The sequence below is a fragment of the Lontra canadensis genome, unplaced genomic scaffold (assembly GCF_010015895.1).
Source record: "Lontra canadensis isolate GAN:19392208 unplaced genomic scaffold, GSC_riverotter_1.0 scaffold3, whole genome shotgun sequence".
Taxonomy (NCBI): Eukaryota; Metazoa; Chordata; class Mammalia; order Carnivora; family Mustelidae; genus Lontra; species Lontra canadensis.
The window spans coordinates 2,024,260-2,052,046 of NW_022630997.1; the positions used below are offsets into that span (position 1 = coordinate 2,024,260).

General features: G+C 39.0%; 1 protein-coding gene across 1 annotated transcript in view; it reads left to right on the forward strand.

Moving 5' to 3' along the window:
• CACUL1 (CDK2 associated cullin domain 1) overlaps positions 1 to 27,787 on the forward strand; it is a 62,896-nt gene that overhangs the window by 9,490 nt on the left and 25,619 nt on the right. Inside the window, exons 2-3 of the mRNA XM_032878804.1 lie at positions 12,230 to 12,356; positions 13,506 to 13,608. Coding sequence (XP_032734695.1) covers positions 12,230 to 12,356; positions 13,506 to 13,608 — 230 coding nt within the window. The remainder of the gene's footprint in view (positions 1 to 12,229; positions 12,357 to 13,505; positions 13,609 to 27,787) is intronic.

Genomic DNA, 27,787 nt, shown 5'->3' on the forward strand with positions numbered 1-27,787 from the left:
ATTTTACCTTCATTTTCTAAGGATATTTTTGCTGGATATAGAATTCTAGATGGGCAGTCTTTGTGTTGTTTTTTTTTTTTTTTTTTTTTCAACACTTTAAAGATGCTTTTCCATTGTCTTCTGGCCTGCCTTTTTTCTTATAATACATGTCCATATAGTCTTATCTTTGTTCCTCTCTCTAACTTGTCCTATTTTTCTGGCTGCTCTGAGGATTTTCATTTATGGATTAAATTTTCAAGCTGGTCCCATTTCAGGTCTCAAGGTCCTACTGTTCTACAGTCAATATCCTTTCACTTTAAAAGATTTATATAAGCTTTGAATTATTTTTGTATGGTAATTGTTTAACCTGCACAATCATTCTGTTTCTGATTTTTGGGCTATGTGAAACCTGTGCCTATAAGAACTAAGAGATTCTTTTATTTTTATTTTTATTATTTTTTTTAAATTTATTTATTTATTTGACAGAGAGAGAGAGAGAGCACAAATAGGCAGAGAGAGAGGAGGGGAAGCAGGCTTCCCACCGAGCAAAGAGCTTGACGCAGGGCTCGATCCCAGAACCTTGGGATCATGACCTGAGCCGAAGGCAGAGGCTTTAACCCATTGAGCCACCCCAGTGCCCCTAAGAGATTCTTTTAATGACAGTCATGGATGCTCTTTAGTCTTTGTTCATTGAGCTAATCATTTTCTCAAAGTTTTCACCTGTTAACAGAATCAGACAGCCCATTCCATAGTCTTTGTTTCTCATTTCCATCGTAACTGCCAGAACAGTCTGCCATGTTGTTTCCTCAAGAAGAACTTTATTCCGGGTCAGTGCAGGTGATAATTTGGGTCCCTCTTTGCTGCTTCCTGTTGTGTACTATTGCATTGTGTTATCTGATGTTGGCACTGCCATCATTGCCTCTAAATCCAACTAGATTGGTAAACCAAAGCCAGCTTCCTGGCTTTAGAGAATGTGCCTTCTCACTTCTTCAGTATTTTATTGATTATAGTTCAGTGCAAGAAATCACTCTAGATACCCAAAGCAAGAAGATATTTAATACTGGAAATTAGGTCTTCTAAATATTGTTGAAAGGTTGGAGGTGTAGAAGCGGTGAGGCTGCTCCATTCAAGCTGAGGGCAGGCTTCCGCCGCTGCTGCGCCACCACCATCCTGTGTCATCATAGCTGCGTCGCTCACCTCTGAAGTGGGTCACTAGACACTGGTGCTTGGAGTTTTTTAACTTTACATGGCAGAATCACAAGCCATAATAATACGCTTTGTTTTACTTTGTAAAATTCCAAATTCCACTCAAATGTGTCTCATTGGTGGAATCTAATTTGGGAGGTGTAATTAGTTCAGCTTTCCATTCTGCATTGGTTAGCTTTCTATGATGGTAACCCCCAAATAACCCCCAAATCTCAGGAGCTTGTGGAACAACATAGGTTTACTCTTGTTCATGTTATATTCGTGGCTGACAGTTGCTTCTGGCTTTTCACGTGTCATCTCATTCTCAAGAGCAGCTCTTTTCAGGGTCCTGTCACTCTTGGCAGAGGCAAACAGAAGAGAGTGGACAGAAGCACTAAATGGCGTTTAAAGTTTTTGCTCAGATGTAGCACATGTTACAGCTGCTCATATTGCAAATATATTAAACAGAATAGAATGGTTTCCTGTCACGGTGTGTTGAGGATGGAGGCAGGTGGGATTAGGGTATGAGGATAAAGGGCAATGAGTGGATAGAGACAGGGAGGGTGTGTGTGTGTGTGGGGGGGCGGATCTTGCATTAACTGATACTGTGCCATGATCTCCAGAAAATTATTAACCCAGTGCACCAAAAGTTTCTCTTCTTCAGATGAACAAAAGTTTCATGGGATTTTAAATTGAATTCCATGAAATTACTCTGTTTTTTTAAAATTAATGATTAAAAAAGGTGTTAAAGTTGACTTTTGAATTAAATGAAAGTGTTAACTGATTTTGGTAAATCCTGCCCTTTACATCTGCCAGTTTCCAGATTGGCTGATCCTTTTACAAGAGTATCAGTTAATGCATTCAGGTCTTAAAATATGCGCTGTTTGTAGCATCTGTGGTTGTTATTTAGTACCTTCTTGCCTTCCAGCTTAGTGGAGTTGTGCTGCAGTAAGTGACACTATGATACTGATTGATGGGCTGAATTTCAGGGTCTCATTGGGAATCTTGTCTTGCCGTTTTTTGACATGTTATTGTACAAAGTGACATCAGTGAAGCTTTAAGAGAAAGTCATTGTAATGTTTATTTAAGGCCCAGTCCCAAATCCCTAAAGGAAATGAATGCTGCTTATTTCTTCTTTAAACTGTAACTCTGAGCTGTAGACCATATGTAATCACATGGTAAACTGTTAAATACCATATAAAAATTATTGTGGATAGCCTTTTGTACCACATCTTAGCAGGACAAACTGGCCTTCTGTTTTTCTTCCTACTTTTAGAGTCATTTGGCTATTAACCTCTATAGATAGAGTTATAGATCCCATAATTTGTAGTTGTAGTTGTGCTGACCAGACATCTGACTGGCATTTTATCCCATAGAGATTTATTTAGGGTCTTCTGTATGCCAGGGTAATACTTTAGACTCTGGTGATGAGACAGTTTAGGAGATGATGAGAGGTAATTATGATATGATTAAGTGCTGTAGTAAAGCTGTGTAAGTACATGGTAGAGGAAAAAGAGAATCTTTTTATGAAAATAAATGAAAGCTTTTCAGAAGAGGGCCCCCTGGGTGGCGCAGTGGGTCGGGACTTGGGCTCTTAGTTTCAGTTCTGATCACGACTGCGGGGTTGTGGGAACGGGCCCTACGTCCAGCTACGTGCAGAGTCTCCTGGGGTTTCTGTCTCCCTCTGGACCACTCTACACTCTTACGCTCTCTCTCTTTCAAATAAATAAATATTAAGAAAAAATAAGTTTGTCAGGAGGATTGAGGAGGTGGGATTGGGTTCAAAGAAACTTCCTTTGCAGAGGGGGTATTCTATGCCTAACACCCAGAGCTGACATTGTTGGAACACAGGGTGTGCAGACTGAGTGGTGCATATTAAATACAGATAGAAGGGTGTGTAGTGAGGGACATGCCATGTTAGGGGCAGGAGTTTCTTCTGTAGGAATAGGAATCACTAAAGGGTATTAGGGGAGCTACCTTGGCAAATATGTCTTATTTTGTTAATTTAGATTGGAAAGGATCATGAACGGAAGCCTGGAGACGAGTTGGGGGGTTGTAATTGTTATAGTCCAGACAAGAGATGATGACCCGAATAAATAAAGCATTGGAAGAGGTCATGTCTCAGATTTTGGAAATATTTGGGACTAGGGTCTACAAAATTTGGGGGTGAAGGAGGGAGGATACAGATCTGGGAGGAGTATAGGGGTGTTTGTGTCTTTTTTAACATCTACCGAATAGTAATGTAGAGAAGTCTAGCGGGCAGTTGGTGAACTCTGAGCTTTCTCATTTCCAATGACTTATTGGAAATACTGAAACACAATGTCTTCTCACTAGATTTTTTTCTCTTTCTGAGGGTTTGAAATTTACCAAACTCTTTGGCCTTAAAACAACACAAAACTTCTTTTTTTAATACAGGTTTATAATTTATAAACTCCAATTGTATGAAAAGATACATAATGAAAATCAGTGGTTCCCTCCCCTGCCCTTTCCTATTCCTGTACCTGTAACCCAGAGTCAGTCACTTAGCATTCATTTAGCTGAGTTCATTTAGCTGTTTCTTCTAGTACTTATCCACATACTTCAGTCTGTTAATGTTGTTATTGCTTGATTTATCACTTTTATATGATCAGTTGACTTCCAGTTATTAATATGAGGTTTTAGTTCTCTTATACCTCTACCTACCTTACCTCTTCAGTTCTTTTAATATCACAATTTTTTGTTCATTTAATAAACCATCTTTATATTATGACTGTAAATATTCACCAGAAGGCCAGAAGTGCACTCAGATTCCATTTTCTTTCACATAGATCTTTGTTATTAGTTGCTTTGTTTATACTTACATCATTTTTGTTAAACTTATTTTTAAAAAACCTCAATGGCTTCATCAGATCCACTATATATCTGTCACTGGTGTTTTAAAAATGTCCAGTTTGGGGTGTCTGGATGGCTCGGTGGGTTAAGCCTCTGCCTTCAGCTCAGGTCATGATCTCTCTCTGCTCAGCAGGGAGCCTGTTCTCTGCCCCCGCCCCTCGCCTCTCTGCCTCCGCCCCTTGCCTCTCTGCCTGCCTCTCTGCCTGCTTGTGATCTCTTTCTCTGTCAAATAAATAAATAAAATTAAAAAAAAAATGCCCAGTTAATCAGCATTTTCTTTTTGTCTTGAAGTTGTTAATCTTTTTCTCTTTATTCCTTAGGGCCACTACACAGTTGCCTTGCAGGGGCTTCCCAAATAGCTGGAATGATTGTTACTTGAGGTCTTCCTTTTTATTGTTTTCCCGTGTGTGTGTGTGTGTGTGTGTGTGTGTGTGTGTGTGGCGCGCACACTTATAGAACATACCTTTTAGTAGCTTCCTGAGAAAATGTTAGTATATTTCAGGTTTCTCTTTCTAAAAATTTTGCCTTCACCAATTGACAGTTTGGGTATAGAATTATTAAGTAAAAACTTTTCCTTGGAATTTTTTAAGTTGACTTTAAGCTTGCAGTATTCCACTGGAGCATTCAGGTGTCATTTTAATTTTTGTTCTTTTGTATGTGGCCTTTTTTCCCCTTCAAAAAATTTCTGGGGTATTTTCTTATATTAATGTGTCAATACTTTTCTCCCTTTACATTTTTTTCTATTCCTTTTGTCTGGAATGATTAGTAGTCAGATGTTGAGTTTCCTGTTTTTGTCTTCTATCAACCACTTTTTGCTATATCCTCTTAATGTTTGGGGAGATTTTCTTATTTTTTTTTTTTTTTTTTTTTTTTTTTTAACAGCTGCTATATTTTTATTTTAAGAGCATTTGGATTGCTGCTTTTTCATGGCAGTGGCATTGATTTTTGTCTTAACCTCTTTAAGGATAATAATTATAGGGTTTTTTTTTTCAAGTTTTTAAAGTTCTCTTATCTTTTTTTTTTAACAGATTTTTTTTTTTTTTAAAGATTTTATTTGATTCAGAGAGATTACATGTAGGCAGAGAGGCAGGCAGAGACAGAGAGGGAAGCAGGCTTCCTGCTCAGCAGAGAGCCCAATGTGGGGGTGAATCCCAGGACCCTGAGATCATGACCTGAGCCGAAGACAGAGGCTTAACCCCTTGAGCCACCAAGGTGCCCATTATCTTTCTTTTTTTCAGTTTTTGTTTTGATTTCTTGTGTCTGAGACTTTCTGCAAATCTTGGTGATTCATAGCTGTCTATTTATACATAAAACTGGAAAAGGCTAATTGTGTAGTTCTGTGTTTACAAGGGACCTTACCATGTATAAGTGTTGGCCTTCACTTTAGGCTAATTAGATGCAGAGCTGCTATTTTGTTGGGCAACTATCAAATATTAGTATGTGAATGTCCTTTCTCTGGCTCTGTTCCTTTTTTTTTTTTAATTTTTAAAGAAGATTTTATTTATTTATTTGACAGAGAGAGATCACAAATAGGCAGAGTAGAAGGCAGAGGGGGCGGGGAGAGCGGGCTCCCTGCTGAGCAGAGAGCCCGATGCGGGGCTGGATCCCAGGACCCTGAGATCATGACCTGAGCCAAAGGCAGAGGCTTAACCCACTGAGCCACCCAGGCGCCCCCTCTTCTTTTTCTAAGGGAGGATCTTCCATCTTGGGGGAATGGTGGGGGTAATAGTTAAGTGGAACAGGAAGTAAAGTACATTTCTCCTGGTCCATGGTATTCTAGAATTTATGAGAAGGAGCAGGATTAGATGTTTGAGTGTTTCTTATGTTGACTTTTGGCTTTTACTTAATCCATCGGCCCTGAACTTCATACAGTCATGCTTGTGCATGTGCCCCTACCCCCTTTATGTATCTTTGTCTCAGAGTCCCAGCCTTGTATCTTTCAGTTTCTATACAGATTCCCTTTTTACTGTTTTGTCTACAGATTTGCAGCCAATCTTCACCTCTCCCCTCCCTACCCCTATTCTCTGCCTCTAACCCACACTCATTGTATCCTGTCTTCAAGCCCTGAACTTCTCTGGATCCTGCAGGGCTAGATTAGCTCACTTACTGGTGTTTCCAACTCAGCACACACTGCTTTGTACTACTATTTCAGTTAAACTTTCCTGGTTTTAAATGTCATGGAGAGATGAACGTGTAGGAAATCAACAACAGACTTTTAAAACTACAGCAGACCTACACTTAGAATGATTTACACCTATGTATTCAGTTGAGCAGATGCTTTCTATATGAATATTAGATTCTGGATTAGTTGGAGTTAGAACTATAATAGATGATACCCCTTGACATTCAAAGGAAATAGTAGAGCTTCAAAGCCTTGTTTACTTCAGCCTTTGTGAAAAAAAATACACTTTAAGCTTTAATTCCAGAATGACTAATAAGTGGTATGCCGTCAGCTGTTTTTATAGTAAGGATTTATTTCGACTTTCATTAACTTAATTTATTTCACATATGTTATTGAGTACTTTACCATGTGCTAGGCACTGTTTGGAGTTGGGACTCTAGTAGTAAATTTCTCCTCCGGGGACTTATGTGTTATTTGAGGGAGATCAATAATGTCAAGTTTTGATAAATTACTTGAATTACTTGAATAAAAAAGTATGAGAGTTGAACATATTAACTCCTATATTAACTCCTGGTATAAGTTATATATTTCTAATAGTTTCTTATTTATTAGTAACCTGCTAATATTTCTTGAACCTTAGATTTCAACTATTGCACGTGTTTTAGACTTTTATTTCAGTTTATTTTAGTAAAGGTCAATTAACTCTCTCAGTAAGGGTTAGACTGCGTGAACTTGTTACCTTATGTGTTCCTAGTTTTAAGTCTTGTGGCCAGCACTAGGGTTTTTACATATTTTGAACTTCACTGTCTCCCGAGGGCACTGCATGCTTCAGTTCTTTGAAGTGTTCATTGCTTTACTCATCTGGGTTCCTGGCCTAGGCTTGTTGGCTTTTGAGTTTTGTAGCACCTTCTTTAAACTGTCTGAAAAGAAGTGCATTATTTTCAGCTGGAAAATCTAACCTAGATAGAATTTAGTATATTTTTTTTAAGGTTTTATTTATTTGACACAGAGAGAGAGATCACAAGTAGGCAGAGAGGCAGGCAGAGAGAGAGAGGGGAGGAAGCAGGCTCCCCACGGAGCAGAGAGCCCGACGTGGGGCTCGATCCCAGGACCCTGGGATCATGACCTGAGCCGAAGGCAGAGGCTTTATTTAACCCACTGAGCTACCCAGGCGCCCCTTAGTATTATTTTTTAAGCTTTTATTTATTTGAGAGAGAGAGAGAGAGAGAACGAGGGGTGGGGAAGGCAGAGGGAGAGAGAAGCAGACTCCCTACTGAGCGGGGGAGCCCTATGTGGGGCTTGGTCCCAGGACCCTGGGATTATGACCTGAGCCGAAGGCAGATGCCTAATGGACTGAGCCACCCAGGGGCCCCCAAAGTTAGTAATTTAATGGTAATTTCTTTTTTTTTTTTTTTTAAGATTTTATTTATTTATTTGACAGACAGAGATCACAGGTAGGCAGAGAGGCAGGCAGAGAGAGGAAGGGAAGCAGGCTCCCTGCTGAGCAGAGAGCCCGACGCGGGGCTCGATCCCAGGACCCTGGGATCATGACCTGAGCCGAAGGCAGAGGCTTTAACCCACTGAGCCACCCAGGCGCCCCTGGTAATTTCTTTTTTGTTTAGTTCCCATACTTTGTATTTCTTTTTGGCAGTCTACTTTCTTGTGGACAAAGTTAAAAGTGATTGACTGCATTTCTCCAACAAGAAGATCTAGTTTTAAAATTGAGGACTACACGCCACACAATTCACAGACATGCTTTGTATATATGTGTATATATTTTTCAATCAGGGGTGGATTGAGATTAGCAGGGAAATAACAAATACCTTACAGTGTTTGGGATTATTATTTTAAGTGTTGCCTGCAGGTTATTACTGCAGGCATGAAGAACCTTCCTACCTTCCTAATTTTTGGCTGAGAGTATATCCCAATGTTTGTAATGTTTGTTCGTTCTTCGGACTATCTCTAGTTCCTCTGATACTTGTCTGTATTCTGTTCTTTTGCTACAGTGGTGAAGATTGGATGGTTTCCTAGAAGAAAGTTATATTAGCTAATATCTTAGTCCATTCAAGCTGTTATAACATGTCAGAGGCTGAGCGGCTTATAAACAGCAGAAACTTATTTTACATAGCTCTGGAGGCTGGGAAGTCCAAGGTGAAGGTGCTGGCAAATTCAGTCTGGCAAGGGCCTGCTTCGTGGTTCATAGTAGACTGTCTTCTTACTGTGTCTTTACATGGCATAAGGGGCAAGGAAGCTCTCTGGGCGGCACTAACTCCCTTTATGAGGATCTCACTCTCATGATCTAATCACATCCCAAAGGCCCCACCCAGTACCATCACACTGGAGGTTGAGATTTCACCATACGAATTTTGGAGGAAGGGACACAAATATTCACTTTACTACAACAGCTATCATTTAAGGTCAACTGAATTGGTTACTTGCTTACTTCTTTCTCATGCAAAATATATGTAGAAATAGATTTTTATTGTATGTGTATTTGGAAATGTAGAGTGGAAATAGGACTTTTTTTTTTTATATATGGAAATAGGCTTTAAGATCTTCCGTGATCATGGCTTTTTCATTTTTGGTTTTAAATTCTCTCTTTAAAGATATGTAAAAGCAGAACATTAAAACAAAAACATGCCACATGAAAGACACCTGAGAGGCATCAGCAATTACCACTTCTGTAGTAGACTCCGTTCTGTACTTACACTTGCAGGACTTTACATTTTAGCTTCTTTTTCCTCCTTTGTATCTTTGACTTGGTAATTTGCTGAGGCGTAAAGCCTGTGCTGGAGAAGTGGGAGCGCTCCCCACCTGTAACAGAGGTGGAGGTCATTGAGAGCGGTAGTCGGGGTGCCCATGTTATGTTCGTTCTTGGCTTCTGTACTTGAAGTTTTCTTTCTGAGGATGTCACTTACCTTCTTTAAACTTAAACTTTTGATGTAGAGCAGGTATGTGATATGGTTTAGGTGATAGACTGATTGGAGATTCCATAACCTAGAATCCCATAGCGCAAAAGTGATGTTCTTTTTAGTTATTTCCAGTTTTCTTTTTTGGTTTCCTTTGAGTCTTTCAAAAAGCAGAAAGGTGGTATTTTGGAACTAGTGTGTAACACTTCTCCACATTGGCCAGTCTCCAGTTTTCACAGGGAAAGCAAGCACCAGCTTCAGAACCTTTTATCAGGCGGGAGGACACGGCTAGAATTTAAACAACAACACTGTATTTATTTCTGTACCACCTTTTGTTTAGTGGAAAATGACACTTTTCTATTTTTGATTACTTTTTCTTCCAACTTTTTAAAGCACAAATAGTTGTAAGCACAAGGGGTGGATTCTAGGAAGCACCTGCAGGGCAGTGGAGAGAAGAGACAAAAAAAGGTAAGGAAGCCAGTAAAGAAGTCACCGCTGTGGACAGCGGGAGTGCAAACGAGTGGGGAGCTCTGGGAGTCTGTGTAGCACTTGCGCCTCAGCCTTGTCTTACTCCAGAGCAAAGGGAGCTGCTGGGATATTTATACCAAATTCTCATTCGTTGTTACTTGAAGGCCCCTGGGGTTGTTGATTATTCAGAACTTCCAGGCTGTCCCTCCTTCACCAGACGGCAACTCTGATGGCCAGAGAGAACCTGAGGCAAATAATGGTTGGTGTTGACAGTGGCCTTTTTGGACAGAGTAAATGGGTGGGCCACCAGCCGTTTCCACTGGATTCTCCAGTATTCTTAAACTGCTCTTACATCCTCCTCGTCCTAGTAAACAGCAGCCCCATCCTTTGATGCTCAGGCCACAAACTTTGGAGTCATCCTTGACATTTCTGTCACTTCTTCCTCCAAACCATCAGCAGATCTGGTTGGTCCAACCCTTAAAATTTATTTGAAATCTGACCTCTTTCACTCCCACCACTGCCACCTGGTTCAGCCCCCATCATCTCACAGCCTCTGGACTTTGCTCACTTCTAACATAGCAGTTGGATGAGCCACAGAAAAGCTAGGTCAGACCACCACATCACTTCACCCAAAAACCCTCCAGTCCCCATCTAACTCAGAGTAAAGGAATGGCCACTAAGATCCTCTGTGATCTGGCCACCTCTGTCCTTATGTGTGTATGTGTCCGTGTGTATATGTGTATTCAGTTCTTTTTGTTTTCAGACTTATGTGGAGTCAAAATATTTGTTCTCCATTCCTTTCAGTGCAGGAATTCATTTGTCAAGATTTTCATTCCATCTTTACAAGTACATCCTGGTTGATCGTCTTGTTTTTAAATTTTCATACAGTAGGGGCGTCTGGGTGGCTCAGTGAGTTAAGCCTCTGCGTTTGGCTCAGGTCGTGATCTCAGGGTCCTGGGACCAAGCCCCACATTGGGCTTTTCTGCTTAGCAGGGAGCCTGCTTTCCCCTCTCTCTTTCTGCCTGCCTCTCTGCCTACTTGTGATCTCTGTCAAATAAATAAATAAATAAAATCTTTTTTTTGAAATTTCATATAGTAAATATACTTTTTTATGGTGTACAGTTATGTTGGTTTTGACAAATGATTGGAGTGCTGTATCCACTAGGGTGGTTCTACACAGGAGTTCATTCTCCCACGCTACCCTTTGTAGACCATCCTCCCTACCTTCCAGGCCCCAGTCTGTTTCCCTTCTTATAGTTTTGACTTTATTAGCATCATATAAGTGATTCTTTTCTTTTTTTTTTTTTTTTTGAGAATCTTCTAATATGCAGCCATTTTGGTCTGATTTTTTTTCAATTGGCTAAATACATTTATGATTATTCCATGCTCTGTGAATTAGTAGTCATTCCCTAAGTGTCCTTGAGAATAAATTTAAGCGGGAAAAGTGAATTGATTTAAAGAAAATACTGAACAACAGTGATAGAGGTGGTACATACATAAGAGAAACATTTTGAACCTGAGTTTAGAAATCAGTAATGTGATACAGAAAGGTGCTAGATAAAGTCTTTATGTGGTTCTTCTGGCAGTCATTAGCCATGTACTCTTGGGGAAGTCAACTCTTTGCTCCCCAGTTTCTGGTAAAAGACATAATAAAATACCTGACCTAGTAGTTGTTAGCTCCTATCTCCTGAGATAGTGGTGGTTCGTAAGACAATGGTATTTGGGCACCTGGGTGACTCAGTAGATGAAGCCTCTGACTCTTGATGTCACCTTGGGTCATGATACTGGGGTTGTGGGATCAAGCCCCATTTTCGGGGCTTGTCCCTCCTGTGCCTCTCAGATAAATAAAAATAAAATCTTAAAAAAAATACACAGGGTATTTTTGGCTTTGGGATAGCTCTTTGCTCCAGGGCAGGTGGGTAGTCGCTCTTTTTCACGTTAGCATTTCATTGTTGCGAAGCAGCTATTGGCCTGGATTTCAGAGTTGTTAGGACCAGCTGTTATAAAAGCTTTATGACCTTTGGTGAAGGACTAAGAGCCAGACAGTAGGAATGAGGGAAGCCTCATTGTAAGTCTCCCAAGTCGTTGACGTTTTTCTGTTGGGCTTATCAAGTGTAAGATAGGTAGAATCTGAGTCAGAGCTGTGGAAGTGCTGGTGGTGCCAAAGATCCCTGCAAGTTTCTAGCAACCTCTTTTGTTGAGGTAACGTTTGGGCTTTAATCCTCGTAGTCCTGTTGTTAGTTAGGTTTCCTCAGGGGTGTCTCAAAAGGTTGATTGTTGGGATTCATAATTTCATAGAATTTTATTGTGGTTCATGGATAGGCCATCTTGTCATCTCATTGTCAGTGTATATCCAAGAGTGAGTGTGTATTGGAGAATGCTCCACTGTTAATAGATAATTGGAAAAGGAAACCAATGATGCTTGCTTGTTTTGTTTTTATTTTTTTATTTTTAAGGACAGACTCATGGTCATTCCTTTTCACATCATAATTAATGGCTGCTTTAAAAATCTGACAGGATTGGTATTTTCTTTGTTTTTTTTTTTTAAATGAGATAGTAATTGAGTTGTATTTAGGTGGTAGAGTGTCAAAGAAATTAGAGCAAATGAAAGGAATCTGAGAGCACAAAATTGCTGTGATTTGTGTTTACTTTACATGTGGTATATAGTAATCTTTATTTTACTTTTTACTTTTAGTAATGAATGTTATAACTATTGAAGATTATAAGAGCACATACTGGCCAAAATTGGATGGTGCCATAGATCAGCTTTTAACCCAGAGTCCTGGTGACTATATCCCCATATCCTATGAACAGATATACAGGTAAGTCAAATTTCATTTGCCTTGGTTTGAGGGTATATTAAGGTTCATGACCCCTTGAAATATGGCAGTATATACACATGTAATAAATGTCAGGTGAGGAGGATCTCTAGGTTAATTGTATATTCCACACTTGGAGGCTGGAGGTTTGAATTATACTTCTGCATCAGAATTGGCTTTCAAATCAAGGTAGAGTTAAGCCCAACTCTCTTAAACTTCTTCCCGTCTCAGCCTGCTATCCCCACTATACATAATGAAGAAACTTTGGAGGTGAGCGAAAAAGATGAGAATGACAAGTATCTGGTGCAGAAATACTTTTTGTCTCACGTGGAGACCCTAGTTTAATCTGTTGATGTTTATTGACATACAGTCCTAACTATTTTTGGTTATTTTGTTGGCCAGTTCCTGGTAAGTGGAAGCAGCAAATTAGTGAGGACCTGGGATGGGATGTGAGATCAGCCTAGTCACAGAGGAGGAGGTGACAATTGTGTTGTTCTACACAAGTGATGCACAAAGAGGTTACATTACAAACCTTTTTGTGAGTTAGAAACTTGGTACTAATTATCACTCTCCCATATTTTGACATTCACTGAAACGAGAGAGTGAGAGAGAAGCTGGTTTGTGAGTAGTTATCATAGTCATATTTTCAGATTATCACTCAATACTAGATTATCTAGTACTGACAAAATGTGTAATGCAGTACTCAGAAAGATGTACCGCTGGTGGTAGTATTTGTTTGATCTGAACACAGATTGGGGCAAGGTAAATGTCTTCTTAAAAGTGATGATTGGTCGGGGTGTCCGAGTGGCTCAGTCGGTTAAGCGTCTGACTCTTAATTTCTGTTCAGATCATGATCTCAGGGGTTTGAGATGGAGCCCTGGGTTGGGCTGCTTGCTTAGTTCAGAGTATGCTTGAGATCCTGTCCCTTTGCTCCTCCTCTGTTTGAGTGTATGCACTACCTGTGTGTGTGTCTCTCTCTTCAAAGATTAAAAAAAAAAGTTGTGTGAAAAAAAAAGGTGTGATTGGTCACTTTTTTTAGGCCTGAATTAATTATTTAACTAGTGACTGTATATCCAAAGTGTGCATTCCTCTTAGGTTGAATAAAGTGCTTCATTGTTAACTTGGTTTTCCGGTTTTGGTTTTTCCCCACAGTTGTGTGTATAAGTGTGTCTGCCAGCAGCACTCAGAACAGATGTACAGTGATCTGATTAAAAAGATAACTAATCACCTAGAGCGAGTCTCAAAGGAGCTGCAGGTAAAGAACTGATCATACTGATTTTTGCTTCCGTGGGATTTTTGGACTGGTTGGAATTAGTATATATAATACATATTCGGAGGCTTATTAATTTGATAATTGTATAAATTTATAAATGCTTCCTAGATGAATATTGACCAAATTATCTAACCTTTAAAATAAATTGTTGGAAGATTAGATATAAATTATCTAAATTATCTAACCTTTAAAATAAATTGTTGGAAAATTAGATATAAATTGTAGAACTTTTTAGATTGAATATACTTCAGACTTTAACTGATTCCAATTATTACATGTTAACGTTTCTTTTTTTTTGCATTTTAATTTTTTATTTTTATAAACATACAATGTATTATTATAAACATACAATGTATTATTAGCCCCAGGGGCATTTTTTGCATTTTAATTTTTTTTTTTTATAAACATACAAGGTATTATTATAAACATGCAAAGTATTATTAGCCCCAGGGGCAGGTTTACACACTTCACAGCACTCACCATAGCACATACCCTCCCCAATGTCCATAACCCCACCACCCTCTCCTGACATCCCCCACCCCAACCCTCAGTTTGTTTTGGGAGATTAAGAGTCTCTTATGGTTTGTTATGTCAACGTTTCTTTTATTTAAAACTTTATTTCTGCTAACTTCAGTATTTGATGGCTTTTGTAACATAAATGTATGTATATTTTAATGTTTTACTGTAACTTTTTTTGGTATTCTCTTTGAAGAGTGGTGTTTGCCTGCTAGTTTCTGATGTTTGCTAATATAAAAACAACTGACGTCAGCATTTTGTTGATAAACCTCTAGAGAGGAACATCATCCCAGCTGTGAAATCTGGGTGGGAGCAAGTAGTAGAAGTACTCTGTTTAAGGAAGATTTGGCTTCTGATCCCTACCCCTTTCTGCCTTGGTGAAGTTTCCAGTGCTTGAAGGTCAGCGACTATCTTTATGCCAGGGCCAGATGGTATTTTAGTTCTGGTGTAGAAGTACCATGATGTGTAGAAAAGTCACTCAGCAGTGGATGAGCAGGGTACGTACCACACCTAGAAAGGGCTCTTGCAATTCTGTAGCATCGGCAGTTTCCAGCAACTGCTGGGGCGGGCTTTGGCCGTGATGATGTTCCTCACTTACCTTGTAGTCTGAGGTATCTTGGTCTTGTTTACCCCAAACAGTTGTTGCACTAAAGTAGCCTTTTTTTTTTTTTTTTATTTTAAATTATAGTGAGAGCTATGTTTATCATAGCCAAATGTATACTTTTCCTGCTGTTAGAGTATAAACTGTTTTCTTAATCCTTTTGGCACTAAATATGAAATCTTTGCTCATGTAACAAATATATTTAGTACCTAGGCATTGTATCTAAGTTGTAGATGAAACCCAGGATCCATGCATTCCAGCTTTTGATTTTCTTGCTTACTGATTCTTGACTACCCTTGCCCTTATTTCTCTCATCCAGTTTATTACCAAACCTTGTTTACTCCCTATTTCTCTCTTGGCTCTTATCCATCTCTGCTCACTTGCCACTACCAGTCTAGGCTACCATCCATCGTTTCAGTGTTTTACCGAAATGCTCGTCTCAGCTGGCTCTGCCTGTAATCTTCACATCTCTTGCTTGTTCTTCATTTCTGTCCGAGTGGCTGTTTCTAAAGCACAAATTTGATGATAATTTTTCTGTTAGATTGAAGTTTAAACTTTTTAATATGATTTAGGAAGCCTTTCATTATCTGATTCCTTCTTACTTCTGTGGCCCGATGCATTACATCTCTGCTCTTGGATACTGAACTTTTTCACTTCCTTGAACAGTTTATGTACTCTTTCACGTCTTGGTTTTTGCCATGTTAACTTGACTGCCTGGAACACTTTGTTTTTCTCTGCCCTCTTATTTTTTTGGTCAGTGTGAACATACCATTTTGGCTGCAGGTTGGACATCATTTGTTTTGGAAAACATTGTCTGATACCTTGTTCTCCCTTGTTCTCCCAAGCCTAGATTTGGGGGCCCCTCATCTGTGCTTCTGTAATACATAGTATATTATTGTAGTTCATCTGTGTATTTCTTGTTTAGCTGTGTCTGTCCCTCCCTCTGTCCCCTATATTCTGAGAAGGCAGAGGAACATGTGTGCCTTCTTTGTTATTGTGTTGTTAGTACCTGCTGAGTGAAATGTATATCAGATATTTACCAATAAATAATTTACTGCTTGTTTGAATAAAGTTTTTCTAGTAGAACTCTGAATGTGATCCTGCTTTTTAATATCAAGTTTTGGGGTTCCGGGAGTACCAAGGCTTTCATTAGATAAGCAAAGAACTCAGTATCCTCAAAAAGGATTGTTTTCTTAATACTGGTTTGCTATTATTGAAATAATACTAAATAATCTTCTAAGACAGAATGCAGGACAAAGTATGTGACTTGCCTTATTTATATCTATGAAATTTGAGTCAGATATTGTATTATACTTGGGCTCTAACTTCACATATAGATCATAAATTTGACCAATAGAATTGTGATTCGCTGAATTCATTTGTCATCTTGGAGTTTTTGCTTGAGTGGATTTTTTTTTCTTTCTTTCTTTCTTTTTTTTTTTTTTTAAAGATTTTATTTATTTGACACACAGAGAGAGCTCACAAGTAGGCAGAGAGACAGGCAGAGAGAGGGGGGGAGCAGGCTCCCCGCTGAGCAGAAGAGCCTGACGCAGGACTCGATCCCAGGACCCCGAGATTACGACCCAAGCTGAAGGCAAAGGCTTAACCTACTAAGCCACCCAGGCGCCCTCTTTTTCTTGTTTTTTTTTTTTTTTTTTTTAATATTATTTTTTTAAAAGATTTTATTTATTCGAGAGAGAGAGAGAGAGAGAGAGAGCATAAGGAGGGGAAGGAGCAAAGGGAGAGGGAGAAGCAGATTACCGGCTGAGCAGGGAGCTTGACGTGGGGCTCCATCCCAGGACCCTGAGATCATGACCTGAGCCAAAGGCAGACGCTTAACCGACTGAGCCACACTTGGCTGCATTTTTGCCGTGTGTGTTTGACCAGTTGTCAGTAATGAAGGTAAACCTGTTACTTACCCAGCTGGGCTCTCTGGGGTGCCAGTACTTTGAAATCACTGAGGTTCAGAGAGCGAGTTTCTGAGGTTTTGGAGAATGGTCCCTGTGAGTATTCATTCTTTATCATGAATGTCTGATTGTTTGTTACACTGTTATTGACGCACCTTCATTTATTTAGCTGTTGTGGGACTGAGGAGCTTTTGCGTTGCCTCCAGTCTTTGGCTGTTACTACCCGTGCTGCAGCGCTCACTACATGTGAACATACAGTAGTTCACAAAAGTTGTACCAAAGTTGCACTCTGACCATTCACATGTAGATCAGTGAAATGTCTGTTTTCCCCCACCCTTGCTAATAAAGCATATTACAAGAGTAAATAATTTTTGCATTATACAATAAGGGTTTTGATTAAAAACTAAAACATAAGAGTGCTATCTCCTTTGTGTTAGCATTTTGGAAACCATCCTGATAAATGTAATACATGATGTAAAGCCAGGGAATTTAGTTGATTTTTAGAATCAATACATGTTCTACTTGGAGTTCAGCAGTATGGCCTGAAGGAAAAATCTTACTGCAGAATGGTATCTTTTGTAAGATTATGAAGTCTAACCATTATTAAATGGCACGGTGAAGTGAATGAAAACATGGGGACCTTGGTTTCGGTCTCAATTCTGCCGTGTAGCTGCTGTGTACCTTTTGATTAAACATGATAATATCAAATTGTAAATTTTCTCAACGTCAAAATGAAATGGCCTTACTGAAGTACCTGGTTGCTCTAAGTAGCGTTCTAAGATAACCTGTGTCCTATCTCCTGCTTAGCCGGTGCTGCTTTGTTGTTTTTCTAGGTGTAAAGTCATTAGTGTCCACCTGTGTGGAATGTTCTGGAGTCTTCATGCTCCCCTCAGAACAAAATAGGCCACTGTCATTTCTTCTACTGTGGACTCCTAGCATCTTGTCAGTAACAACCCTATCAGCAGTGATTGTGCTGTGTTATTTCTGAGTCATGTCTGGCTGCCCCACAGGTCCTCCTTTGAGGGCAGGGGCTCTGTCATGTGTCTTTTTATCCTTCATGTCTGGCACAATCACAACTCAGCAAATGATTGTTGAGTGATTGCTCAGCAACCAGAATTGACCTCTACCATGGAAAGAGTAGCATAATTAATTTCATATGATCACTAATCTTTATGTTCTCTAGATGTTTAGGCATTTTATTAATTTACTTAGTGTTCGGTTAATTTGGTTAATTAATTTATTCAGCATCACAGATATATAGCATAATGTTCTTTATTGAGACCTTATGGGTGCTTTTCCTGTGAAACAGAACAGGATCCACGAGCCAGAAAAGTTATATTTGGTTGGAACGGTTTTGTTTACCACTCTGATTTTAGAAATGAAATATTGTTATTATGAGCTAAGTGGATGAGTTGTATTTGGCAGATAATCAGAAATGTAGTGCCAGTGTTGATAAATCAATAAGCTGGACCTTCAGGGTGTGGGCCTTTATCTTTCAAGGGTATCTTAAATAGTTGATGGTTTGTATAGTTTACGTGTCAGAGTAATTTATTCATCTCCATCAAAAGTCATATTCTATTGGGGAGACTGAACAGTATATGAAGTAACGTTCTATGTTCTCCAGTTATTGACTTAAAAACTAGAGAATACTATTTTCAGAGATTTCAGAAGATTTTAATTTGTTAAACCTAAATGTCCTTAAGTACGAGTATAATCTCATGTGCCGCCTCTTAAAAATTTGTTTCTTTCTTAAAAGAAACAATGACTTTTCCAGCACGTCAGTAACTTTATTTATTTATTTGTTTTTAAAGATTTTATTTATATGAGAATGAGAGAGAGAGAGAGAGGATGAGCAGGGGGAGGGGCAGAGGGAGAAGCAAGCTCCCTGCTTGGAGCCCGATCCTGATGCGGGGCCCATCCTGGAACCTCGGATCATGATCTGAGCTGAAGGCAGATGCTCAGCCAACGGAGCCCCCCAGGCACCCCTCACTTCAGTAACTTTAAAAAGCATTTTTTGTTAAGTTTATTAAGTTACTAAAATCACTTAACTGGCTAACCCCACTTAGTATTCTGCTTGCTGTTATATTACATTGCATGTAAGTTTCTGCTTTTCTGTCTACTACTAGGTTGTTTGAACTGTGACAGTGTATTTTGCCTTAGTTTTTTAAAAACCATTCTCCCCTGCCCCTGCCTTTTGCACTTAACTCCTCTCTTTAAATGTGATAAAGTCTCTCTTAATATATTTTCCTTTCCATGTCTCCAAAACCTCAGATGTGAATTGCCAGTCATGATTTATTTTTTTATTTTTTTAAATATACCAATGACTGCAAATAGATGACAAGTGTCCTAGTTTAGTGAATAATATTCTGTAAGTTTTGGAAAATTCTGTTAAAATTTTTAGCAATCACCATACTTTTGGTTGAGGGCTCAGACCGGAGTCTCTAAATGTCTGTTGAATATTTCAACTTGGATTTATTCTTGTGGATGCCTCTTCTTGTGAATTCCTCTTCACCCAATTAATTTTCACACTCAGACTTGAGATTCATGTTCATCTTCGACTCCTTTTTTCTCCCTTACCTCTTGTTTCCAGGTGATTGTCAAGGTTGATAGAACACTGTCCTTCACTAGCCTCTCCCCTTTCCTTCTCCATGTCATTGGCGTGTGTCTCCAGTATTCTCCTAATTGATTTGTTTTTCCTCTATTATTTGTTTTTGGGTGAATAAACTTCTAAAAACACTAATTTGATGGGCATTTTTTTTGTTCAAAAACCTTAAAGACTCGCTGTTGTCTTTCTCAGTCACCATTGATTTTTCTGATTAGTATAAAAAACTGAGCTGGTTGATCTGTTGAAGGGATTCCTAGGGGGCAACCTGATGTAGCCAGAGCCTTCCATCCAGGTGTGCAGGGGACTCTGTTAGGTATAGCAGCAGATATGTGATTGATAAGACTAGATAATTTGGACCAACCTTCCTACTGATAACAATTTAAAACATAAACGAGGTTGTTGATAAAACAGTAAGGAATCATAGAACCAAGATCTGAGAGAGGAAGGAAACCCAGAGAGAGGAGTATAGCGTTTCAGCCATTTTTCCTCTAGTGGCACTTGTTTATTCTGGAAGAGGAGGCTATTAGGCTGAGAAATTTAGTAGTGTTTTGATGGACTTTTGGGGCTAGAATGATAAAAATTGGGAATTTAAGGTCCATCACACTTGAAGGATCACATCCCACAAGTAGTAAGAATAATAAGTTACAGACTATTGTAGCTGGAGCCTGATTCCTGATCCATTAAGATGGTGTGGATTTACTGGTGCCTCTAGTTGCTTACCAGAAGCAAAAGTACATTATCTCTGGAGAAAAATGACATTATCCTAGGCATCAAATTAGTTGCCTCATATTTCATAAACAGTATCTGGCATTCACTCAGAATAACTAGTCATATTAGGAGATGAGCATAAAAGTAAGAGAAATGATAAATACATTTTTAGACAAGAGTTGAGAGAATCCATCACCAGTGGTCTCTAACCTTAAAGAAATAATGAAGAGTGCTTTTCAGATAGAAAGAAAATGTTCTAGATGAAAACTTGGAGAATCAGGTAGGGATGAAGAACAATAGAGAAAATAAATATGCAAGTATAGAATAATAGTGATAATGTCTTACATGGCATAAGATATAGTTAATCAAAACACATGACAGTTGCATGTAAGGTGGATGGGAGTAAATGGAGGGGCACCTGAGTGGCTCAATTGGTTAAGTGTCTGCCTTCAATTCAGGCCATGATCCCAGGATTCTGGGATGGAGCCCTGCATCAGGCTTCCTGTTCCTGCTTCTCCCTTTCTCTCTGCCCCTCCCCCTGCTTGTTCTATCAAATAAATAAATAAAATCTTAAAAAAAAATGTTCTAAGGCCTTAGCATCGTGTAGGGAAAGGTAAAAGTACTAATTTAGTTTATTAGACTGATACAATAAGGATGCAGTTTGTAATTTTAGGGTAATCACTAAAAGAATGGTAAAAGAAAGTGTAATAAACAGGATAATAGAGGGAGAAAATGGAATAATTTTGAAAATAAACAAGGAAGTCAAAGGATTAAAAAAAGGTACAGAGAACAGATGGGACATACAGAAAACAAACTGTAAGATAATAAATTTAAACTTCCGTGTATTGATTGTTATGTGAAATGTTAAAGACTACTTTAAAAGAAGTAAGCAGATTATTAAACTAAATGAAATTCTTCAACCTTACTAAATTCTGCTAATAGGAGGCAGAATATTTAGCATACTTTTAGAGCAGAAGGATTGCAAGTAAATGATGGAAGAAGATATACAAACATCAGCCAGAAAGAAAGATGATATAACTACATTGATTTTGTTAATAGTGGTAGATTCAGAGCAAGAGGTATTATTGGATATAAAGAAAACTTCTTGTAATAAAAAGTTCGAGTTCCAGAAAGGGAACATTTCTAAATGTGTATAGATCCCATAACATAGCCACAAAAATTAACAGACCCAAAAGGATAAACAGACAAATCCACAATCATAATGAGAAGTTAACACATCAATGACATTAGTAAAATTTATTTCAAGAAATTAGAAGAAGAATACAAAGGAAACCCAAAAGAATACAAAAGGAAAAAGAATTAGGTCACAATCTTTGCTAGTAGACCTTGGGAACAATAGTATTCAGGAACTGTCTTTCAAAGCAGAATAAGAAAAGTGCCCTGTCTGACTAAAGGTGAAATAATCTAAGCCAGATGGAGGAATAAGGAGGAAGCAGCATTAAAGTGAATCACCATGGGGGGGTCCGGGTGGCTCAGTCAGTTAAGCGTTTGCCTTAGACAAATCTAAGGATCAGGTCATCCTGTGGTCCTGGGATCAGGGTCTGCATCACGCTCCCTGCTCAGCCAGGAGTCTGCTTCTCCCTCTCCCTCTGCCCTTGCTCATGCTATTTCTCTTGCTCTTTCTTTCTCAAAGAAATAAAATCTTTAAAAAATGAATGCCATGAAGAATGGTGGGTGTTTGGGGAGGGAGCTGTTTAGGCTGAGAGAACTTCATAAGCAAAGGCTGTTTTTGGAGAGGTTTGGGTAGCAAGGAGTGGGCCTGTGAGGATAGAATGTATTTGAGGGAGATTAGGAGGAGACAAGGCTGGAAAAGGAAGATTGGAGCCAGTTTGTAGAAGCCCTTAAATGCCGGGAGTTGCACCGAACAAAGACGGGTGTGGAATACAAGCGAGTACGTGATGGATTGAAGTAGGAAAGAATGGGAGGCAGGGAAGTAGTGGTTACGATAGACCAGGTGAATTACAGGTCCACGATTCTTTATCTGCAATTCCAAAATAAAAAAAAAAAACCTTTGCAAATGGATTTTTCCTTTTAAGTTGGTGTCAAAACTCATGTGGTAGTAAAACTTGGTCTAAACTCGTGAGGAATTTTGGGGGAACATTTATATATTTCTTTTCCTGAAATATCAATGGGTTATGTGTTTTCTCCTAGAAATATCAGTGTGTTGATATTTCCAATCTCTACTGGGTATTTTACATAATACATTGTGTAGATATCACTATACCGTCTAAATCTGTGAAGTTCTGAATTATGGCACACATTTGGCCCAAGGAATCTTGGAAAAGAAATTGTGGAGTTGTTGGTAATGGGAAGGAAGAAGTATCTAGAAGAAACAGTACAGCTAGACCCATGACCAACTGGAAGAGAGGGAGGGTAAGAGGATTGAGAGGTCTATTTGGTTTCCATAGAAGTGTTGGCAGTTGCTAGAGGGGACCTGGGGAATAGGGAAGGAGGGTGATAGTGCTTTGAGAACATTCAGGTCAGCAAACATTGAATGTCCATGTGTGAGCACTTGTGCTAGACTTAGCGTAGACTGCAGAGATAATTAAGATGTGGGTTTATTCTTTAGTACTGCTTAGGCGAAGGATGTAATGATCATTTTAATAGACTGGAATGTGATGAATAATAGGATAGAGATAGGAAATGAATCACAAGTCTTGCTGATTTTCCCCCTTGTAAAGTCTCAAATTTATCCCATGCTGTGTGCCTAGCTTAGGTCCTCATGGGTACTCTGTGGAAAAATAGGAAGATTTCTAGTTTGCATCTTTACTGTGCAAGTCTGTTTTGTTGCCTCAGTCCATTTTTTTCATCTATTCATCTATTTTCTTTTTTAAGATTTATTTATTTATTTGAGGGGGTAGGGGCAGAGGGAGAGGGAGAGAGAATCTCAAGCAGAGTTGCTGAGTGCGGGAACCCAGTGTGGGGCTCGATCCCATGACCCTGATGAGAGCATGACCTGAGCTGAGCCACCCAGGTACCCCTCATATCATCTGTTTTCTTAATCTTTCAACTCTCTATTTACCTAAAGAGCAAAGACCATACTCCTTATCAAGGATTTCAGGGCTCCTCACACTGTGAACTCAGCAATATAGTGTAACGTTTTTGCTATTAAAATTTAAATGTGGGGGGTGCCTGGGTGGCTCAGTGGGCTAAGCCTCTGCCTTCGGCTCAGGTCATGATCCTGGGGTCCTGGGATCGAGCCTCGCATTGGACTTCCTGCTCAGCGGGGAGCCTGCTCCCCCACCCCCGCTTGCCTCTCTGCCTACTTGTGATCTGTCAAATAAATAAATAAAAAATCTTTAAAAATTAAATAAATAAAATTTAAACGGGCTGTGTGTTTTCATCTTTGTGTATTTTCTCATTTACTTTCTTTTGCCACTGTAGTTGACCCTTGAACAATATGGGAGTTTGAGGCACCAATCCCCCACGCAGTTGAAAATCTGAGGATAACTTTTCATTCCTCCCCAAACTTAACCACTAAGAGCCTACTGTGGACCAGAAGCCTTACTGACAACATAGTCGATTAACACAGATTTTGTTTATTTGTTATATACTGTATTTTTATAATAATAAGCTAGAGAAAAGAATAGATTAAGAAAAAAGAGAAAATATATTTATAGTACCATACTGTATGAAAAAAATCCATGAGTAAGTGGACCCATGTAGTTCAAATCCATGTTGTTTGAGGGTCAACTCCCCGCTTTCTGCAGAGCAGGCATTCTCCTTGTCAGGGTTCGCTGAGCTTTTAATTTCAGTGTTCCTGACAGTCTTCAGAATCACTTTCTCTTCTCTGCTCCTGGAGCACTGTGTGTGTGTTGCTACTATTGGCCTTAGTTCAGCACTTTGGCACGGGTTTAGTTACCAAGCAGGATGCCGTCTTTACAGCACTGTGAGCTGCTTGAGGCCCAGAATCCTGAGGTACTAGTGTTGGTTTCTTTTGGCTTATTGTAATCTTGAACTAGCTGAGTACTCGTTAGACAAAGTTTGCCTTTCTCTTACTTTTCGATGCATGGTAAGAGTATACATCTCTATCCTGTTGAAATTAGATTCAGACACGTGACTTGCTTTGGCCTGTGAATTGTGAATTCAAGTGAGGTGTGCATGGTGAAGTGTGTACCCAAAGATCTGAAGCCCTCAAGATCAGCTGTTCAGTTTTCCATGTTTCCCTTTGCTTGCTGAGGGAATGGTGGCAGGTGATAGAGGCTCTCTTATCCTGGGTCCCTGAGCAAGTTTGACGGGGTAGATGCTCAAGATGGGCCTGTAAAACCTGAGAAAGAAAGCTTTGCTATGTATTTTTTTTCTCAATTTTTAACCCATTAAAAAAATTCTGTTTTGAGATATAAGCACATTTGAGATACAAGCATGTACTCTAACATTCATCTTTTTAAAGTGTACAAACTCATTGGTTTTACTGTAGTCACAAAGTTGTGCAACCATCACTGCTAATTTCAGGACATGTTAGTTGCCCCAGAAAGAAAGCCAGTCATCACTGGCAGTAATTCCCCATCTTGCCCTTCTCCCAGCCACTGGCAGCTGCCATTCTACTTTCTGTCTCTGTGGATTTGGCTGTTCTGGACATTTCATAGAAATGAAATTAGACAATATGTGACCTTTGGTGTCTGGCTTAATTAACTTACAGTGTTTTCAAGTCCATGTTTATATCATGATTAATACTTCATTTCTTTTTATGGCTGAATAACATTCCATTGTACTATATTTTATTTATCCAAACTTTGTCATTTTAAGTTACTGAGATTTTAGGGGTTGTTTTTTGACTGATAACAAAAAGTATTTGAATTGACAGTATTTAGAATATCCTGTTTGCCCCACCATTTGGACAATTGAGTTTAATGGATAGAACATTCTTTACCTTAAAACTGTCCTTAGAGTGACACATCTGTGTTTTGATTATTTTTGTGTAGGTCTGAATCCAGAATCCATTAGAGCAGTCATGAGGCTCTGGCCCCCACATAATGTTGATAAATTTATGTATTAATGCACTTTATCCTGTTGAGAGTGTATTTTCACTTTCGCTACGTAAAAACTGTTTTGCTGTTTTGATCTGCTACCTTTCTAGCCAGTAACCCATTAAAAAGTGTGTTCCTTCCAGCAGTTTTTCAGTGATTTTTAACTTACCCTAAACATTATGTACATGCACAGAGTGTTAAGCGGACTTGGTTCCCAGGCCAGGCCAGGAACATTAAAGTGTTAGGAAAACCACCTATAATACTAACCTGAGTTCAGGTCCCCAAGAGAGACCACAAACACAGAGGTGGAGAAGAAAAATGTTGCAGTGTTTATTCTTCCAGTAGGGCTGAATTTGGGATGGTTTACATGACTGTTGGTCAACTAATTATATTTTAACCACTTATTTTAATAAGATTACAGTAATGTTGATATCTTTTGAGTTAAATACATCTTGGTTGAGGCAAGTTATAATTCGACTCTCAAATCTACTAGTAATAATGGAAATTAATAGAAACTAAACTATAATTAGTCAACATTACTTAACTTTGTTTTGCTCTTCACGGACACCAGATTACATCTAAAGTTTTACTACCAAACTGCCAGCAAACTGAACCAGGTTCTCTTGGTTTTTAAAATCAGAGCAAGGTTTGCTTTGCTGTTAATGTTCTGTCCGGTGGGTGGCAGCATAACGCAGCTGGTTGTCTTGCATGTGGTCATTGGATATTTATGTATGTTTTAGAGGCTGTAATTTCTACATCTGTTGAGCTGCACAGTGTGTTTTTAGAAAAACTTTAATTCCCCCAAATATGCTATTCACTCCTTGCAGAATGAGGATGCTTTTAGGTAATAAGAAAATTACCTGTTATCCCTAAATGGATTTCAAGTAAAATCAATGTCATTGCCAACTGGTAGGTATCTTTATATGTGTATTCTACTGAATTTTTTTCTAAGTAAGTTATTTGGAGATCTATTTTTTAATTCAAACTAAAACTTAAAGCAGTTATAGCAAAGTGGTACTTATCTCATAGAATTTGCCAGTGAGACCCTCAGCCAATGTAACCCTCAGCAGACCATAGTTTTAATAAGTTTACTATCATATTTTCAAGATGGGGACTGCGTTTTCTTTTTATATGTCCTCATAGGGCTTAACATAGTGCCAGACCTAAAGCGAGATTCAGTAAAACACTTACTAGTTGATTAAAAAGCTTGTGCTTGAGGTTACTAGAACAATTTACTTGTTTGAATTAAAACAGCATCTTGAAAATGGAATTTGTGAGGAGGAAGAGAGTCAAATCACTTAAATAATGAGCAGTAATTTGCAGTTGTCATCACAGTGTACAGAGTGCACTGTGAGTTACATTCTTTTTTTTTCTTTTTCTTTTCTTTTTAAGATTTTATTTATTTACCCGACACACAGAGATCACAAGTAGGCAGAGAGACAGACAGAGAGAGAGGGGGAAGCAGGCTCCCCGCCGAGCAGAGAGCCTGACGCGGGGCTCGATCCCAGGACCCTGAGACCATGACCCGAGCTGAAGGCAGAGGCCCAACCCACTGAGCCACCCAGGCTCAGTTTATTTCTTATTAAAATAAACTTTAATTTTGAGACAGAGTTTTGTACTTGGAAAAGGTAAGGAAAAAAGTTTCCTTTGAAAAATAAACACATGGTGTAAGTGGTAATTTTTGCTAAGTGTTAAAAGGGGTGAGGTGTGTAGGAGAGTGAGAAGTCATCCTAGTCCACCTGACTTCTTTAGACATTTTCCTCTGTTATGTAATCCTTGAACCTTTTGTAACTGCTGTGTCACCTAGCTTAGTCTTTGTTATGTGGATAAGCTAAAGGAATCCAGGATCTCAGAGGCTGGGCTTTTAATTCCATTTACTCTCAAAGACTCAGTGCAAACTTCTATAAAGAAACTGGAGAGAAGGTGTGGACTGTCCTTGTGCTGAGACTCCCAGGGATTCTATACTATTAGTTTACACTTGGCCTTGAATGATTAGTTACAGCTTCTGTTGTTTTCTTACCAGCTTTTATGGCTGCCATCACCGATGGAGAAACTATGTGTCCATTCTTTCCTTAAAAGAACTGGTCATTTAAAAAAAATTTTTTTAAAGGTTTTATTTATTTATTTTTTTAAGTAATCTCTACTCCGGAACATGGGGCTTGAACGCATGATCCCAAGACCAAGAATCACATGCTCTACCAACTGAGCCAGACAGGAGTCCCAGAGCTGCTCACTCTTTAGAATTTGTTTCCCCTGGTTGGACTGGGCAGCTGTAAAACACAGAGAACCCTGAGGTCTCTGATGAGCTTGGAAAATAATGTAGTTTAGCTAGTTTTTTTTTTTTTTTTGTTATCAGGGTGGGACTGATGTTCTTTAGCAGCTTTCTGTGTTTCAAGTAGATGTGGAACTTCACTTATATTCTAATTACTTTGGAAGCACTAAATTTGACAGCAGTCAAGAAGCAGTTAAATTTAAAAGAAAAATTCATGTAGAGTTGTACCACTAATGTTAAAATGCTAAGATATCATATTTTTACTGATTTTATATAGTTTGTATATATATGCATATATATGTATATATGTATAGTTTGCAGCTAAATTGTTGCAATTGTCCTGCAGTAAATCACGTCTTGTGTTGCATGGGTGATTACTACTCAGCCCTTTATTGAATCCTCTAGATTTCCTTCCCATAAAACTTCTTTTCCTGGTATATGTTTGAATTCTCTAAGTGTACGGCTGCTGGACTGGCTGTTTAAAGAGTCTCCTGGGGCACCTGGGTGGCTCAGTGGGTTAAGCCTCTGCCTTCAGCTCAGGTCATGATCTCAGGGTCCTGGGAT